This window comes from Berghia stephanieae, chromosome 8 (assembly GCF_034508935.2).
Source record: "Berghia stephanieae isolate SIO BIC M18660-M18661 chromosome 8, UCSD_Bste_1.3, whole genome shotgun sequence".
NCBI classification, from domain to species: Eukaryota; Metazoa; Mollusca; class Gastropoda; order Nudibranchia; family Aeolidiidae; genus Berghia; species Berghia stephanieae.
Genome location: NC_088367.1, coordinates 24,336,100 through 24,356,099, shown reverse-complemented (window position 1 = coordinate 24,356,099; position 20,000 = coordinate 24,336,100). Strand labels below are relative to the sequence as shown.

The 20,000-nt window shown below is 35.8% G+C and overlaps 1 protein-coding gene across 1 annotated transcript in view; it reads right to left on the bottom strand.

Annotated features, from left to right (window-relative positions):
* The window catches only part of LOC144978413 (uncharacterized), a 119,617-nt gene that overhangs the window by 64,065 nt on the left and 35,552 nt on the right, over positions 1-20,000 (bottom strand). The window contains exon 4 of the mRNA XM_078924429.1: positions 16,123-16,193. Within this exon, the coding sequence (XP_078780555.1) occupies positions 16,123-16,193 (71 nt within the window). The remainder of the gene's footprint in view (positions 1-16,122; positions 16,194-20,000) is intronic.

The window sequence follows — 20,000 nt, the reverse complement described above, 5'->3', positions numbered from 1 at the left end:
TCTTCCCACACAAAAAACATACACAAATTGACCTGGAAATCACCAGACGGGAAAACAGAAAGTCAGATAGACCATATAATTATCAACAGAAAATGTAAGAGCAGCTTAAACGATGTCAGAGTCAGACGATTGGCAGACATTGGAAGTGACCACCATCTTGTCACAGCAAAAATCTCTACTAAATTGATGAAAACAAAAATAGCAAAACAGAAGGAGAAACGTTTCAACACAGATAAATTGAAAATCCCAGATATCCAAAACAATTTCAATATCTCAGTAAGAAACAAATTCAGTGCAATACAAGATATTACTACAAACATGACAATACAAGATTTCAACCACGTCATGCAGGAAAGTGCCACTGAACACTTAGGACACAATAAATCCAATACAGAGAATTTGATATCAGCAAGGTCATGGGAGCTCATTAACCAAAGAAAATCAATCAAACTAAATCTCTTGCACGCTAAACCCCCCCCCCCCCCCGACTGAAAGAAAGGCTATCCAGTGAATACTCATTGAAGGATAAAGAAGTGAAAAAATCCACAAGGAAAGACAAAAGAGATTTTGCAGAAAATTAAGCAACTGAAGCAGAAAATGCAGCTGTAAGACAAGACACACAAACGCTATACAAAATCACAAAAAAGCTCTCAGGAAACAGAAGTTATGGTCAAGAGAAACCATTAAAATCCCAAGATAGTAGTGTCATCACAGACGAAAAGGAGAAAATTGAAAGATGGAGAGAATATTTCGCAAACCTTCTGAACAAACCAGACCCATCTTCTTACACAGATATCCCAGAAGCAGAAATGGACGTAGAGGTTAATTTTGGTCCGATCACTGTGACGAGGCAATACAACAACAAAAAATGGAAAGGCCCCAGGTATTGACAAAATCAGTGCGGAAATGCTTATAGCGAACTCGCAAGAAATGTCCAAAATTCTCAGTAAATTGTTCGCCAACATTTGGGAAAAGGAAGAAATACCAGAGGATTGGCAGAAAGGAATCATCCATAAAAAAGCCAAGAAAGGAGACCTGGGAAATTGTGCTAACTGGCGTGGAATCACACTCCTGTCCGTAACGAGCAAAATTTTTAATAGAATCCTTCTGAAAAGAATCTCACCTCACATTGAAAACATTCTTAGAAAAGAGCAGGCAGGGTTCAGAAAATGGAAGTCATGTAGTGACCACATATTTACCCTGAGACAAATCCTGGAGCAAAGCATTGAATGGAACAGCCACCTCTACACCATTTTTGTCGATTTTTGACAGCTTACACAGAGAGTCCCTGCGGAAAATACTCCGCCATTATGGTATACCGATGAAGATAGTCAACTTAATAAAAGCAATGTACAGCAACTACCAATGCCAAGTGATCTGTGGTAACAATTTAACAGACAGCTTTAATGTAACAATTGGTGTAAAACAAGGCTTCATACTCTCCCCGTTTCTATTTATCCTGGCTCTAGACTGGCTCATGAAAAATACAATTGATGGTAAGAAGAGAGGCATTCGCTGGACACTTGACATCCTTTCTGGAAGATATAGACTACGCAGATGATATCGCGTTAGTTTCCAGTACACACAGAGACGCCTCAGAGAAACTAAACGTACTACACAAGAACGCCTCGAAAATTGGACTGAAAATAAATTTCGATAAGACTGTGTACATTAGGGTGAATCCAAAACATGGCAGTGAAATTAGGATAGATGAACATATAATTGAAGAGGTAACAGAGTTCTCCTACCTCGGATCCAAAATAACAGACGACGGAAATGCAGAACACGATATCAAGCACAGAATTCAAAAGGCAAACCAGGCTTCCGGCATGCTGAAAAACTTTTGGAAATCAAAGCAAATAATGAGAAAGACAAAGCTGAAAATATACAAGAGCAATGTTTTAAGTGTACTGCTTTATGGAAGTGAAAGCTGGAAAATGACATTCTCCTTAATACAGAAACTAGAAGCCTTTCAGAACAAGTGTTTAAAAAGAATTTTTAATTTATTTTGGCCTACAAAAATAAGAACAGTGGATCTATTAAAGAAAGCTGACTGCACTAGCATTGAAAGCCAAATAAAAAGAAGAAGATGGCGTTGGCTGGGTCATGTGGCCAGAATGGAAAAAGGGTCACTTCCCAAGACAGCCTTGTACTGGACAGCAGATGGGAAGAAAAAGCGGGGAAGACCCAAAGAAACCTGGCGAAGGACCATGGAGAAAGAATTAAAGGAAGCAGGCTGTCCTGGAATACAGCCACCGCAAAAGCAGCCGATCGCAAAAAGTGGAGATGTCTGGTGGATGCCCTATGTGCCTCAAGGCCCGAAGAGGAGTAAGTAAGTATTAAATGTTATCAACAGTCAGGTGGCTCCTTAGCGCTGTCAGACTTGAAAGTATTGGGTTCAATCCCATTGTGGACCTTTTTGGAAAAAAAAGTTTACTTTATTGAGATAGACATCATTTTTGTTGTTATAGTTACTACTGGATATATATTTAAAACTTTAATTTAATCTATTATTACTATTATTATTATATTATTATTATTATTATTATTATTATTATTATTATTATTATTATTATTATTATTATTATTATTATTATTATTATTATTATTATTATTATTATTACTATTATTATTATCATTATTATTATTATTTATTATTATATTTTTTAAAGACACATTGGTACCATTCAATGTGTTATCGATGTGCATTTAATATATAAACGTCGATTGTTATCATTTCATAATATTTTATCATGATCATCAGTGTATTCGTTTACCGCGTCTTTGTCATTTTATTTTGGATTTTTTTCCTCTTCTTTTTCTGTTTTTGTTTTTTTTTTTTTTTTGTTGTTGGTTTTCAAAAACTTCCTGTGCCAACATTGTTTATGTCTATTTACCTAATCTACGTCATTCACACTACACATCTCTCATTCGTCTTTAGTGTCTTATTCGTCGTGCTTTGTTGATAAAGGGGAAATCAGAAACGTCCACAGTTTGTCTTCGTCTATTAAATTGAAGCTTATAATTCAACACTTATCGTTATTTTTTCCTTCGAGCTCCTAGCAGGAACATTTTCATTAATCAACCAACAGCGCCAACGGAGGTGCATAAAAACGGTTCGGTTTTGTACACCTTCAGTGGAGGTGCATAAAAACGTCACCAAACATGATCACCAAAGTACTCTACTGTAAGGTACGTTTTCGATCCCAGGATCGACTTTCAACTCTGCTCACGCCGGCTACTTCAGGTTTATTTTTGCAGCCTGTTTTCACACACGGACAACTGTATGTTGCCGTGTCACGGGTCAGAGGCTATAGCGGCTTACACATCATGTTGGGCCAGCATAACAATCAACAGAGGATGTACCAAGTTACACAGACAACGTTGTTTACCAATCTGCCCTCATTAAATGATGGTGGGTACAATATCGAATGAAAATAGTTCTTTCCCGCGGAATTGCGGACTTTTCACTAGTATATATATATATATATATATATATATATATATATATATATATATATATATATATATATATACTTATGCCATTGAGTGATAGTCACCAATTTGCTTACAAACCAGGACGAGGCGTAGAGGATGCCATTTTGCTGTTTACAAACAACATCTACAGGCATCTAGATCACGCTAGGAGCTATTGCAGATTGCTTTTTGCAGATTTTTCTTCAGCGTTCAATACAATGCAACCTCAGTTGGTTGTTCAAAAATTGACTAGTCTGAATTTAAACAAGTATATAATTGCTTGGGTGCTCGAATTTCTTACAGAGAGAGCACAATATGTTCAATTAGGACAAAACAAATCTTCCTGTATAACTACAAATACTGGTGCTTCTCAAGGTTGTGTATTGTCCCCTGTATTATTCACAATATACACGAATGACTGTAGAAGTCAAAACCTGAGTGTACCTTTAATAAAGTTTGCAGATGACATCGCTCTTCAAGGCCTCATAACAAATGGCAACGAAGTGGCTTATCGGCAAGAAATTGATAGATTTGTGTCTTGGTGTGATGCCCACCACCTAGAGCTTAACATAAGCAAGACAAAGGAGCTAGTGATTGACTTTAGGAGAGTGAAGGAACCGATAGAACCGTTAAAATTAAAGGACCAATTCGTCCAGCGAGTTCCTCACTACAAATACCTTGGTGTAACGATTGATGACAGGCTCAAGTGGGATGAACACTTGAAAATAATTAGGCATAAGATGTGCAGACGTACATATTTTTTATCAAATCTCTCTCAGTTTAGAATAGATAAAACCCTCTGCACATTATTTTATAGAGCAGTAATCGAAAGTGTTTTGTCATTTTGTGTAACAGCTTGGGGAGGCAATTGCTTAGCAGTGGAAAGGAACAAAATAAATTCAAATATTAAAAAATCCATTAAACGCTATATAAATGATGTTGACGATGTAGATCTTTTATACGAGAAATTTTGTATAAATAAAATAACTAAAATATTAAATGACCAGTATCATCCACTAAGACCATCAATTATTATGTCAGAAAGAAGTGGTCGCCCTTTCTCTATTTCAACGAAAACAGACAGACACCGAAAATCTTTTCTGCCGTCCAGTATTAGGCTTTATAACAACAAGCAATAATCATTTTATATAATTATTTCTCATTTTTACTTTTTAAAAATATAAATATTAATTTATTAATTTATTTGTTTTGCAATCTTTTCAATTTTCAATTTATAGTGACAGTTTTAACTATTTTACAGTGTTGAAATTATTCATATTATAAAGCGCAGCTCTGGTTATAGAGCTGCTCCTTTTTTATATATATATATATACATCATATTTCCATTGTATTTTTATCATATTGTGTAAATTATAACACGTCTGTACAAAAAATTTCCTTTTTGGGATGCAATAAAGTATTATTATTATTATTATTATTATTATTATTATTATTATTATTATTATTATTATTATTATTATTATTATTATTATTATTATTATTATTATTATTATTATTATTATTATTATTATTATTATTATTATTATTATTATTATTTTATATATTACTAGAGGAGAACCCACTAATATTTGCTGGGAAATAAAGACTATAACCAACAGGCACTCGTCGTTTTTACTTATTATGCTTCCATTTTGTGGCAGCGATCTAAATCGGTTAGGTATGAAATGTGTATGTGCGCGCAGAGAGCTGCAAGGTTTGGGCTGGACGTCCCACTTGCTGAAAGGAAATAGATGTGCATTTCGAACCCAACAACTCCCATTTCCAGATGCTTTGATCGCCGCGTAATCCTGTCTGGCAGAGATTATAGCATAATATGGCATCACATGCATTATTGTGTCCATGACACCATCTTCCCGTGATGTTCCCTGTTTCTACTGAGTTTGTTATGGGCGCGACAATGAACCCGGCTTTATCACCGGTTAGGGAGTATGTGGAACCCCTTCCTCTTAAGGTGCAAGATACAGAACCCACCGGTGAGTGGTACATGTTCTGTTCCTCACCCACCCACCTCATACTCATTCTGTAGTGCGGTGTCTTCTTATATCCTTGCTTTATTTAATCTACCCATATAGCTTATACTTATTCTTAGTGGTGTAATTCAAAGCCTCTATTCTCTGGTCATCCTGTGGCTCATTAATTCTGTATGACTATTTGTGAAATGATTGTAATCAGGTATCTTTCTTAAAATTTGAGCCTCTTAGGGGGAAAGTCTGGTATCCCCTTCAAAGCCCACAAAATCTCTCCTTGTGCTTAATTGACCCAGGACGTGACGATCCTCTGTTTATGAAATATGGCCCTTTAAGCAGAAAGAATTACTACTGAAATCGATAACTGCAAACAAGGAAACAGTAGGTGGTGGGGGGGGGGGGGGGAAATGGGCGACCGCCCAATAACGAAAGAGACTGTGGGAAAGACAAAAAGAAGGTAGTAGTTGTAGCGTATGGCTACAACTCCAAATGTATTTCGTCAACCCAGCTTTTAAAGTCTTCCTCCGCCCTAAGAATGGTTTCGTAGGCACCTTCAAGTTTAGTGACTGGACAGTGGAGGACGATGTGATCGCTGGTCTCTGGGGCTGCCTGACATTTCTGGCAGGTATCACTGTTTCCAAGTTTCCATCTGCACATATTTGATGCAGTTCTGCCTTGTCCAGTTAAGAGGCGGTTTGAGGAAATCCAGTATTTCCTGGCGTTATTGAATGCAGGCACTCTTTTGGTTTGATCTTTAATGATGTTTCCTCCTTTTGGTGTTTCCCTGTTCCACATTTCTCTCTAGTTTTCCTCCACACTGAAGTCTACCATTTTTGTTAGGTGGAAAGGTCTTCTCGATTTAAGTCTGGTTGTTGAAAGTTCCCCCTTTGCGATTGATTTTATGGGAGTGTTGTCTGTGGCTTCGTCAATTCTGGCATGCATCCTTTGATTAGCATCTTGTAGTCTTAGACTTGGTGGTGCAATGCCGCTCAGTGTAGGGAGCCACTGAGTTGGAGTTGACTTGAGACATCCTGTTATAATTCTCATTGATTTTCTTAATCGGATGTCAATGCGATTTACACGTGGGCTCCTCATCCAAACAGGGGCACAGTATTCTCCCACACTATAGCACAGTGCCAAAGCAGACGTTTTCAGCACCTGTGGTGATGCTCCCCAAAAATATACTTGGCTATACTCTATAAAAATCAATGATATGAGGAACATGCATTTGCAGCTCAACTTCTGATGTTATGCAGTTGACAGGGAGTACAGGTCAGGGTAGGAAGACAGACCCGAGACTCCCAAGCATGCCATGACAAACAGAAGGAAATCATACAAGCTCGAAAGTCGCCTCCAACAAGGTCCGCGCCAGAAAGTGTGTAACCAGGCTGATCAACGCGAAAAGTCAGTTACTGGGACAAAGAAAATCGACAAAGATTTGAATATATTACAACTTAAGATTTGTGGAATCAGGAATGAAAAAAACGGAGCTGAAGAAATTATTAAAGGTAAAGGAAATTCCCATTGCTTTACTTCAGAAAACCCTGTATAGAAAAAGCAATCATTATATTGCTGGTATACCTACTATACCTGCAAATGTAATGACTGCCGTGGTATTAGTACTTATATAAGAAATGACATCACGGGAGATGTTACTTCTAAACCATCACAGAGCCCAAGTGATGTACAAAAAGTCGCCTTGTGGTTCCTAAATAAGGAAATTACCATTTACAATATTTACAACCCTCCACGTTGTACTATAAGCCTAACAAATGTACACATTCCCCAATACAACAACACAAAAATTTCTGGTGACTTCAATGGCACGGGGGACTCTCCACTATAGGGATACAAAAATTTAACCAACACAGGAAAAGTACTAGAAAAGCTTTGCAACACAACCAACCTCGCCGTTTTACAAAATGCAGACTCAATCCCCACCCTGCTTCACAGAGCTCATATGTTCCTCAGTCATCCCGATTTAACCATCATCCCTTCTGATCTTCTGAATTCTTTTCACATTAAAGTCCTTGATGAAATAGGCAGTGATCATAAACCAATTCTAACAAAATAACAGTTCAAAAACAGTAGAAAATAGAAGAGCAGAAATCCAAATGGAATTTCCTGAAAGCAAACGGGGATGTTATCACACTAACATTAGATGACCAGCTTCCCAAAATTACAGACCAATCAAGTGTAGCAACTTTAAACGAAGCCTCACCAAAGCCATTCTTGCAGCTACAAAAGCAAGAATTTCAAGAGGTAGTCGACAAAAATACAAACCCTCCTGGAGCAAAGACATTGAAAAAGCAATAAATACAAGAAAGGAAACAGGAGAAAACTTAGAGTAAAACAAAACCATGAAAAATAAGATCGAGCACAACAGAGCATCTGCAATTATAAAAAAAAACAACTATTAACAGCACTAAAAGAAAGAAATGGGCAGACACTTGCGCTAATATTGACCTCAATCAAAATGGCAAAAATCAAGGGCTTTACTTAATAATCTTAACTATGAGACCCCGAAAAACAAACCAAAGGCCCGTGAAAACTACAGAAGGAACAATCGTAGATGACCAAAAGAAAGCCATAACTATCAACAAACATTTTGATTCAGTAAACAAGTCAGCAAAAAGAAGTGAGAAAGACATGGAATTGATTAAAAACATTAAACTTCAAGAAATATATGTTTGAAGAGGGCTTTACTATGTCAGATCTTCAAAGAGACATGAAAAAACCCAAGTTAAGGAAATCCTCTGGACACAATGAAATGCCCTTGCATCTTAGCGTGGGAGGTAAACAGATACTTCTCAAACTTATAAATCTACATGGGAGACGGGATTAGTACCAAGAGGATGGGAAAATGCAATTATAATTCCAATCTTAAAGAAAAATAAACCACCCGACGAAACGAAAAGTTACCGACCAATGTCTCTCACCTCAAGTGTTGGAAAGATTGCTGAGAGAATGGTAAACAACCGGTTATACTGGTGGCTGGAGATATGTGGCCTACTAAACAAATATCAGGCAGGCTTTAGGGTATAGTAAAGAACAGAAGACCAATTGTTTAGATTTTAAGTCAAAAAGTAATAGATGGTTTCCAAGATGGTAAACATACTGTCGTCGTTTTTGTTGATCTCCAACAAACCTATGACAGTATGGATGAAAGGGTTGTTATATTATATTTAAAAAATTTTAATGATGGACTACGGAATTGATGGAAAACTCTATTTCTAGATTAAACAATTTCTATGAAACAGAACAATCCAAACAAAAATTATTAATGGACTGTCGAACAGAGAAGTATTAGAGGAAGGTCTCCAACAACGATCCTGTCTCAGCTATACATTCTTTCTTATTTTGATCAATGATCTACCAGAAGTTTTACAGAGAGAAAAAGCCCTATATGCTGATGGTATTTAGTTATGGGGTACACTACGACACACCTACAGAAAGCATAATCACCTTCTGTGGTAAATGGAAGCTAAAAGTGAATTGCAACAAAACCGTCTACTCTATATTTACTAAGAGCCATCCTGTTTCCAAGAAAGAAATAACACTCTCTATCCAAGGCCATTGACTCGAGAAAGAAGATAACCCCACATATCTAGGCATACAATTAGGCAGCCAACGATCTTTGAACAAACACACTCAGAGTGTAACAATCAAAACCACAAAGAGACTCCGTTTACTAAAACGACTAGCCAGTACTAATTGGGAAGCGGACAAAAAGACGCTTCAAGAACTTTATTTAGGCTATGTGCTACAATTTAGCTCTCCAAAATGTAGGTAGTAAAAATACAAATAAAACCATGGACAGAGTACAAAATAAAGCACTTCGCTTCATCTCCAGTGCCTTGAGATCGACACCAACAGCAGCATGTGAAATACACACAGATGTGAAACCACTTAGACTGCGGAGAGAATCAGCAGTGCTAGAAATTGTTGGAAGATACCAACGAAAAGATGAAAACCCTCCAAAGAAAATTCTGGCAGAGAAAGAGAGACCAAGAACAAGATTAAAACAAACATCCTTGCTACACATTGCTAACACCTCTATCAGTCAAAATCCTCCATACACTAAAATATCCAAGAAAAAAGACGAACCTCATAGAGGAAACAACGAGAAATAAAAAAACAAATCAGATATACAAACAATAGCAATGAAGGCAATACAAGAAGACCAAGACAACTGTATACATGTTTACACAGATAGATCTGCCCACAAAGGAAGTAAAAATGCTGGGTATGGGTTTGTAGTAGAATACCCAGATCAAACCTGTGATATAATCTACAATTCCTGCAACACCTCTCCTCTGTTTTCCAGCTAAACCTTTCAAAACTTTCTCACACTGTCTTCTTCAAATATTCCAAATCAGTTCTCCAAAATAAACTCTCCTCAACCTCCAATAGCTTAAGATCTCAACTAGATGAATTCCTTACAACACACAGATTAGACTTACCTCTCCAATGGATACCGGGACATGCAAATATGCCAGGAAATGATAAGGCAGACAAACTATCCAGACTCGGATCAACGCTTTTAGAACCATCGATTCCAGTATCCTTAGACACAGCGATACAAATAATCAAAACAAACAAGAGAGAGGAATGGATGAACAGTTGGTCAATGAGCACCACAGGTAGTTGTATGTCATATATGACCACTCCTGTAAAGACAGATAGCCTAAATAAGCCCAGAAGACACAAGCAAAACATCATCTTTCAACTAAAACACAACACATAGTGCTGAACACCCATTGAAGCAGAATCACAAAAGACACGTTCCCTTCCTGCCCCTTATGTCAACACCCCAATGAAACAGTAACACACCACTTGCTTGAAGACCTCTCTTGAAGACCTGAGATGCAAATTCCTCCCACCAAATCCAGTCATCAGTGACACACTGTTTAATCACCTGGAACATCTACAAACGACGTCTAACTTCTACGTCATGACACAAAACCGAAGGGCTAGTGGTCAGGCGGTCGCTGGTTCGGATAAGTAAGTAAGTAGGTGCGCGCAAATGAATTAGGCAATAGATAGAACGAAATTGACGTCAGCTCTTCATTCTAGTTTTTCGCCAGCCATTTTAATGAGAAGATCTCACTAAATTGTATTAATCAGACTATAAACGTTTTAATGTTATGCATGGTTTTGTGTGTTGGTGCGGAATATCCAGCTGGCGGGGACTTTTTCAAATTAATTATTTTAGGACAAACGAATACATCAACAGGTGGCCCACCAGATGGCCTTTCGCAACGTCAAATGACGGTCATTTTCATCATGCTCAAGCGAGTAGACGTACGCGTTTATCTATTTTTTAAAAAGCCAGACGCTGTTTATAAAGAGCTTTAAAAGTTGATTTTTAAAGAAAACTTTATATCATAAATAAATAATAAAGTATGAAGACAATGTCAAAATTTTGAATTTATTTTTTAAATATGCGGCTGCTAAATTGATTTTAAGAAAGAAGATAACATCCTACTCGTTGCCACTTTTGTATGAGCTGCATTGGTTACCAGTTAAAGTGAGAATCGAATTCAAACTAGCAGTATTGTGCTATAAGTGCCTTAATGATCAAGCACCATTGTATATTACTGAATTTTTAGAAACGTATAAGCCAACGAGGAGTCTACGTTCTGCACTAGATTCTACAAAATTAATTGTTACAAATAAATATAAATATAAATTTTACGGCGGCAGATCGTTCAGTCACGTCGGACCTTCCATCTGGAACTCAATTCCTAAAAGAATAAGAGAAGCGCAGTCCTTATCAATATTTAAATCAAAGTTAAAACACCATCTCTTTGTTAAAACACATCTTGATTAATGCATCTTTGTAATTTGACCCCAATATGAATGTTAATTTAGTTTATGTTATTATATCATTATTTTATATTATTTCCGTATTTGACATAGCATGTGGATGTATTATAACATATCTTGTATTAATGACTTTATGTTTAGTTATTACATTGTTGTATAATGATAATATTATGTTGATGTAGTTTGTATAATGTTTCATTTGTATAATAATGTCACTGTATTATTGTTTCGGGCATTGAGCATCACCCAGTGATGAAAATGCGCGTTATAAATGTCATGTATTATTATAATTATTATTATTATTATTATTATTATTATTATTATTATTATTATTATTATTATTATTATTATTATTATTATTATTATTATTATTAATTAATTAATTAATTAATTAAATTGACAAAAAGATATAAATATATATTTTTAAAATTAAAATTAAATATGATTTTAAATAATAATCATTACATTTTTTTATAGTTCAAAACTTACAAAATAGTTCGTTTTCTGTCAAAATGAAGGAGTTAACTAGTTAAGTGTTTAGTGGCCGGCCAAATTGCAAATTCCGGGGCCAACTGAGGTCGAGCATAACGGGCGGCCAAATCATGGCAAATCAAAAGGACTCATGATCACGCCATAGCAGATATTCTAAATAACCATTTGAATCAACGGAGCAATAAATTAAGCCTAATTTAAGAAAGGCTTGCAAGTTAATCGTATCTCAAGCTGTGAAAAATAGTTTTATAATTAATTTGCCAGTACTTGTTTGCTTGATGATAAAATTTAACATTGGCTGAACGGAATCATGTTGATCCCCAAACAAATTTATTTTTTAAAGAATATGTATATTGATTGAACTACAGTGCATCCTCCAAAAGAAAAAAAATAGATGTATATATATATATATATATATATATATATATATATAATATATATATATATATATATATATATATATTTATATACTTTTATGCAGTTCTTATAACCCAAATTGCTATGGGCTCATTGTTGTTATGGAAATATTCGCAAACCAGCTTATCATCACGTTTATTGAATAAAACCATGGCAAGGATTTAAAATTTAATAAACTGAATCTGGCCTATGGTGACGTTAAAACGGTCACAAACAAAAAAATAGAAATTGATTTATCAAAATTAAGATATGCTATTGGAATGTGATTCTAAAACCTTGACATTATAAGGGGGAAGATGTGCAAACAATCCACTAAAATTTCACAGATAAACTATGGTTCAATGTGTAAAGATCAGGTAAATATAAAACCATGGCAACAATTCGAGAGATCTCTATGAAAAATTTCAGGATAATGAGAATAAAAATGACAACATGCAAGGAATGAGAGGCTTGTGCAATTGACAGAGACAGAGAAAATTAGTGCGGTGATGTGAAGGAAAGGGTCAAATTGGGTTAGGTATCTCTTTGGGAGATGGGGTTAAGAATGATTCTGCATGGTCTTGGGATGGATTCCAAAGGGCCAGAACTGTAGATGGAAAAGGTCCAAGACTTATGTCTTCAAGGCGCAAAGAATAAATGGGTGAAGGGAAAATAACAGAAACCCACAACAGTTCTGGTACAAACACAAAAAAGTCTTACGTGGCAGGCGCATTAATCTACCTCATGTTACTAAAATGATATTACCGTTAATGGCCCTATGTTAAACAATAATAGCTATAATTATCACTCTGATAAATTGCAAAGTTTCATGTCTTAATTTTAAATTATATATATATATATATATATATATATATATATATATATATATGTGTGTGTGTGTGTGTGTGTGTGTGTGTGTGTGTAGGTACCTGAATGACATACTAAAAGTCTAGAACAGAAGCTGTGTCAAAGGTATGTAATAATGATCATTTATACAGCCAATCTGAGTTACGACATCCTTGGATTCCCATTGGTGACTATTTTTAGCGTCAAACTGTCTATTTCTTTCACTAAACTTTCGATTCACGAACGATCAAAATTATTTAATCGTCAATCTTATTCAATTTCGATAGCTTTGAGGTACTTCTATCGTGCAAAAAATACTATAATAAAATATTTTTGTGTACTAACTGATTTAGCAAGTACAATCAACTACACTTACAGGGGGGGTGCAGCTCTCACCACATTCTGCCATTCTTCTCTATTGTTGGCATTTTCCCCAAGGGTTCTTCCATCTTCATTCCTGTCCATTCCTTGATATTGTCCATTCAAACTCTCCTTTGTCTTTCTCTTCTTCTTCCTCCTTCAGGGGTGCCCTCCATCACCGTTCTGCACAAATTTCATGCCTCACACTGTAGCCAAACCATCACAGTATCCTCCTTCTAACTGTGGTGATGAGGGGTTCCTGTCGTCCCGCACGATCTTGTACCTCTTCCAGTACGTCTTTATTGGTTCTTTGTTCTGTATACGACACCCGTAGGAGTTTTCGATAACTTTTCATCTCAAAAGCAGAGATTCTGCGTTCTCATTCCACAGTTCATGTCCATGACTCGCAGCCGTATAGTAAGATGGAAAGTAACAGTGGTTTGTACAGTTTAATTTTTATTTCGAAATTTATTGGACTTTTCCATATTTCTGTCAGTCTCGTTAGTGTTGCTGTTGACATTCCTATTTTTGTATTAATCTCAGTTGTACTGGTACCGTCCTTGGCTAGCAGAACACCCAAATATTTAAATGTTGACACTTACTCGAGTTTTTCATTATCGATTGAAATTTCTGCATGTCCATCATTTCTGCTGTTTAATTATGGTCCTGTAGTTACCGCACTTTTCAAATCTCCTTTTTTGGGTGAGGCATAATCAGGAATTGTGTCCAGTCTTTTGGCCACCTTGTCTCGTTCATTATCTTTTGGCATAGAATTGTCATTGCCCCCACTGTCTCCTCTCCGCCATTTTTTAAAGTTCTGCTGGAATGTTATCTTTCCCGGGTTTTTGTTGGACCTTAAACCCTAAATTGCTGCCTTAACCTCGTGTTCCATTATTCCTGGTGTGTCTGGTTTTTGTGTGTTTCTGTTCTCTGTCAAGACTAATGGGTCGGGGCTCAAATCGATGTTATACAGCCCTTTGCAGAATTTGGTCCATCTGTTCGTGACATCCTCTTTCTGGGTACGTAGAACACCTTGCTGTCTTGACAAATATCACATATGACTAAAAAAGGAATGTGTTTGCATGTTTTCAGATACAATTACAATGGCAAAAAAAGAACTCGCAGGGGACAAGTTTTTAGTATGTCAACTAGATAACACCACGTCAACCTCTCATTCTTGCTTCAACCACCCAGAAATACACACGCTACAATTCTTACTATATTTTTTTTTATGTTTTCAATGTTCCCTTTGCTGACGAAGGGTTTGTACCCGAAACATCTGTTGTCTGTACCGTTCCCACCCGAAGCCATTTGTTAGCTACTGTAAATGGTCAACAACATAGTTTGATTATTGAACGCACATTATATTCCCGTGGTTATTTTTCTTAGATAAGTAATGGTATATAGGGAAAAATAAAAGTGCTAAAAATGTATTGTTATGATAAATTGCGAGAGTGGTTCTATAGCAAGTGTCATTTACATGGGTCTTCGCTATCCGTATGCCAATTTACATGATTTCAATCCCAATGTACACGGTTTCAGCCCAATTTCCCCTAATACAATGAATATGAAGAAAATATATGTATTTACTCAGTTATTTCCCTTGTTTAATAAACAGGGGAAACTCTAAGGCCTTAAACCGAAACGTTATGATTTATTGCCAGAGTGTTTATATATATCAGATGGGTTTTTTTATGAGGCTTGGCAACCTGTACGCAAATTTTCATGCTTTCAACCCGAATGTTCACGGTTTTAGCCTCATTCTCCCTTCTATTACTGTTAACCTTTTGAGTCATCGAGATTAGTTTTCTAGTAACGTGCGAAAAGTGTAAAAACATAGCTGTGTAGGAAGTTTATAAAAGATATTACTAATGAATGATGAGTATATATCGTAATGTGAAAGTCATTCTCATAATTCCCATAAATTGGCTGTTTTAATGCAATAATTATTGTCTTCAACCACTAAAGTAAATGATGTTATAAAGAAACAGTAACTTTAAGAAATACCTGAAGGATCCTGAGTCCTCCGATAAGTTGGTTCTTGAAAAGAACAGTTCCTGACCAGTCTGAATAAAATATATCCTCATTATTTTTTAATTCCAATTTAACAGGCAAGCTGACCCTTACTTGTTGCTGGGTCGAAAGCATTTTATTTCCTAAGCAAGTTGAGTGTAATGAATTAAAAGTTTTATCGGCATTTTAACTTTAGAAAGACACCTTGGGCAAGATAGCATTCAAAGCAATGTCTGACCCTTTAACGGTTTTCAATGATCATAACCATTGTTTTCTTGAAATTCTATGGCTCTAACGTATAGATTGTTCAAAGTACATATTATGAGCTCTTACTTGCGGCAAATTAATTGGACACGTGAATTTATCAAGAATCCATTAAGCCAACTGTGATTCAAACTGTACAGTGACAGTTTCTGAGTTTTGCGGTTCTATAACAGATATAAACTTTGCTCCACAGGAACTCCAAAACATTTTTACTCTGCTGAATTTCTTGAAAGAGTATTTCTGGTTGAATTGTGATTGATTTGAGATTGTTGTGAACGATTCGGCAACATCTCACGGATCTCTCCTGAAAAGGGTTCTATGGATATTACATTGTTTGACCATTTAATGGACGGTTTAATTAGTGAAGGAACTGCCAGAAAAACAGCCCTTGTTGTGCTAAAGGAGTGTTAGGTGAATGGATATAAGAAGAGAAAATAATTATGATATGTTAACTTACCCGGATCCACTACACTGACAGAAAAAGGATCACTTTCTCCAGACAGAATACCAGACACTTTACTCTTGCATCTGAAATAAGAAATGATATCCGTTTACTCTATCAGTCTATGTTTGTGCTTCATCAAGATTTAAATAAAGAGTTTTTGGCCTTGTTGGATTTTTGGAGCAAGTAGTGGATCGCCTTAGGAAGGATCTCTCACGGGTCTGAAATGATTCAAAACTGGTCAAAAATAATATTTCAATAGTATTTCAATTTCCCAGTGCAATTTTCTATAAAAATCATTGTTACATATTGTCGGTAGATATAAACAATAGCACAAACGTAAATAAAATTTTAACGTAAGACGAGATCAGAAGTAGATTTCAGTTTAATTCAAAGTGTAAACAAAACATCAATATACACATGCGTACATAGAACTCCGCTCTGTTTGTTTGTTTAATAACTTAACAAGGTATGAAGCAGAGAATATCAAATTAAGAAATTAAGGAGCTGGCACCGGTGCAAGATTAAGATCTGAATAAGTGAAATGAGCCAGACTAAGCACGAAAGAAAAATACAAGAAAAAGGCCATCCAACAAAAATCAGTCGACCTCGACGGAGGATTGAATCTCAAGACCTTCGGTATTCAGAAGGTCTGAGGTTCGATCCCCAGTCGAGGTCGACTGATTTTTTGGGATGGTTTTTTTTCTTGTATTTTTTTTTTCTTTCTTTGTCTTGCACCTTTCATACACACTTGTTCTGATCTTTATGTAGTAGAGTAACCGCCTAGTGAAAAAAAATCGAATTGTTTCACATTCGTGTAAAAGTTTATATTTCTTCATAGTTGGTAAGATTGGTATCATTGAAGAAGATTTGGTCGATTGGAATTCCAATTGACCACTTGAAGGTCAACCAGAGATCACTAAAGTTCAAATGAGGTCAACTATATTTAACAATTAATTACTCGTAAATTATCGATATTTTATAACATCTTTCAGAACATAAAAACTTTATTATATGTTAAATAAATCACATGTACACTTTTGTTAGTATGCGCTTCTATTTGTGCGAGTTATTGCCCTTGAATTGATTTTTAAATGAATAAAAATATTCCACTTTTTAAAAGAGCATGCGAACCGCACTTTATTTTATACTACTCGAATAATAAAGGTTACTCTTTTGGATGTCAGCAACAAGCGTAGGCTATAAAGTTGCAAGCAAATCATACATTATTTGATTGAGTTATCGCCCATTATAGTAGAATCACGGCATCGTGCATAGACTCGAGTTGTTTCGCCTTAGTATGGAAGTTTATTTTTCTTCAAAGTTGGTAAAATTGATATCCTTGAAAAATAAAGTTGGCAGATTAGAATTTCAATTCGACCACTTGAAGGTCATCCAGAGGTCACTCAAGTTCAAGGACAGCTACATTTAACATTTACTTACTTCTATACTTTTGATAATATTAAACATTTTAAAAAAGGGAAAAGAAAACAGACACAGCTTTGACTATATTCCTTTCAATTTGTGTGAGCTATTGCCCTTGATTTGATTTATATGTGAGTATTAATATTCCTTTTTCAAAGAATGTCTTGCGTATCTCGCTTTATTCAATACTAATCAAAGAATAAAATTTGATTTTTTGGATGCCAATCACAAGCGTATAAAATAATAAGTAAAACTAACAATATTTGACAATAATCCTTTAAACATTAATACTACAGATCGAGTAATGACCCATTCAGAACAGCCATATCCTGAAGAAAATAAGGTTTTAAGACCCCAATGTAACTGAAAAGTAGAACATTTCAAACAACAAGCAGAGTTTCTTTGGAAAAACGTCTTACATTTTGGAGTAGCCCTAATCGTCCTTCAGGTCGAATATCATCAACCGACATTGGCGCACGTAAGGACACATAGTGTTGCTTGCACTATTCCTACTTCACACTAAAGCTGGGCAATATTCCGTTTTTGTTTTTACTGAGTTAGATTCAAATCCACGTAATTACATGATATAATACCGGCGGTGTCTTTTTACGAAACCCGCCGAAACCCGCCGAAACCTGCCGAAACCCGACAAAACCCGACAAAGTTATGGGAAGTAGGTAGCAGTGGGGAGTGAACCTGAGACTCACGGAAGTGTACACCATTGGGGAGTGAACCTGAGACTGGGTTTCGGCGGGTTCGGCGGGTTTCGTAAAAAAGCAATGATTGCTTTTTTTAAGAAACCCGCCAATAACCATAGTGTTAGGTTCACTCCCGACTGGTGTACACTTCCCTGAGTCTCAGGATCACTCCCCACAATTGTCTACTTTCTATAACTTTGCCGGATATTGTCGGGTTTCGGCGGGTTTCGACGGTTTTCGAAAAAAAAGCAATAATTCTTTGTTTTGGATTTCTGTTTTTTGGAGGGGGGGGGGGGGTGTTGTTGTTGGTTTTTTTTTTTCTTTTTTTGTTGTTTTTTTTTTCTTCTTTTGTTTGTTTATTTGTATGATATCTCTCTCTCTCTCTCTCTCTCTCTCTCTCTCTCTTTCTCTCTCTCTCTCTCTCTTTCTCTCTCTCTCTCTCTCTCTCTCTCTCTCTCTCTTAGTGTGTGTGTGTGTGTGTGTGTGTGTGTGTGTGTGTGTGTGTGCGTGTCTTTTGCCTTTATTACATTTTTTTCAATCTATGAAAGTGGGTTAGTACTCAGTACCTATTTGTTTTAAATGACTATTATTAAATTTGTCAAAAATATTATATTAGTCATAATAGTATAAGCAGCGCAAAAGACATTAAAGTTTTGTATTGCTTAAAAAGCAGTTTTAAACAAAAAATATTATAGTCTTGATAATTCAATGAGTGCCATCAATAATGGCTTGAATTTAGCCAACATTTTTCATTTATTTGAACGATGTCGATTCCTGTCCTTTAACTTCAGAAAATTGTGTTAATTAGTTCTACCGTCTTGACTAGACTAGCTGTATAACATAATGATAGATTTAATTCATGGAGAATTCAATGCGTTATCAAATTGTCATTAAGCGAGTTAATTGTATAGACAGAATGGAAATCGGTGGCTTTACAACACGCAAATGAATTCCAAAGCTGAAAGCACAACTTTGCATTTAATCTAATCTCCACATACGATGTCAATATATTAAACATTAATAAAGGACACTTTCACCAAGTCCTCAATATTTTCAGTACTTCGTTCGTTAGCTAATACCATTAAGTATTTGGTATCCACTTTTGCACTGAAGAGAAGTTAGAATGTCTAAGGGCTAGGATTTAAAATGTCTACGGGTTGAAACTGGGTGAATTAGAATGATACAGAACATTAAAGCCCAGTTCGGCCTAAGAACAATAACTTGCATATGTTCTTAAACTCAGAACAAGGAGTAATGTTGTCAGGGGTGTGTTGGGGTTGTTATTTTGATCTGGGTAGAGGTCTATGGATAACATCAATATTAGAAATGTGTCTCATCCTAACTTTAGTTAAAATCTTTTTAGAAAAAACGAAATATATACATAATAAGCTTGATATTTTTTTAACAACGGTTACAAGAAAAAAGAAATCAACGATTTTGCTCAATAATTCTGTACTCAAACAACTTTGTATACAAATGTTGTATTCCAGATGTGTTATTTGGCTTATCACCACTCAAGGTGGTAATTCAATAGATATTAACTACAACTAAAGTGTGTCTATGTACACAGTGATACAGACCTGCCAGGCATTCGACATTGTATTATAGTAGAATACTAGAATACCATGTCGAAAGGGATTTGTGCTGCATTGTAGGTTAACAAAGCATTGACGTGTACAAATACGCAGGTCTGACATCCGTACCCACTTATGGGCATAGTTTAACATTGTTGTATAATGGACAATATTTTGTGTCATTTTTTTAAATTTC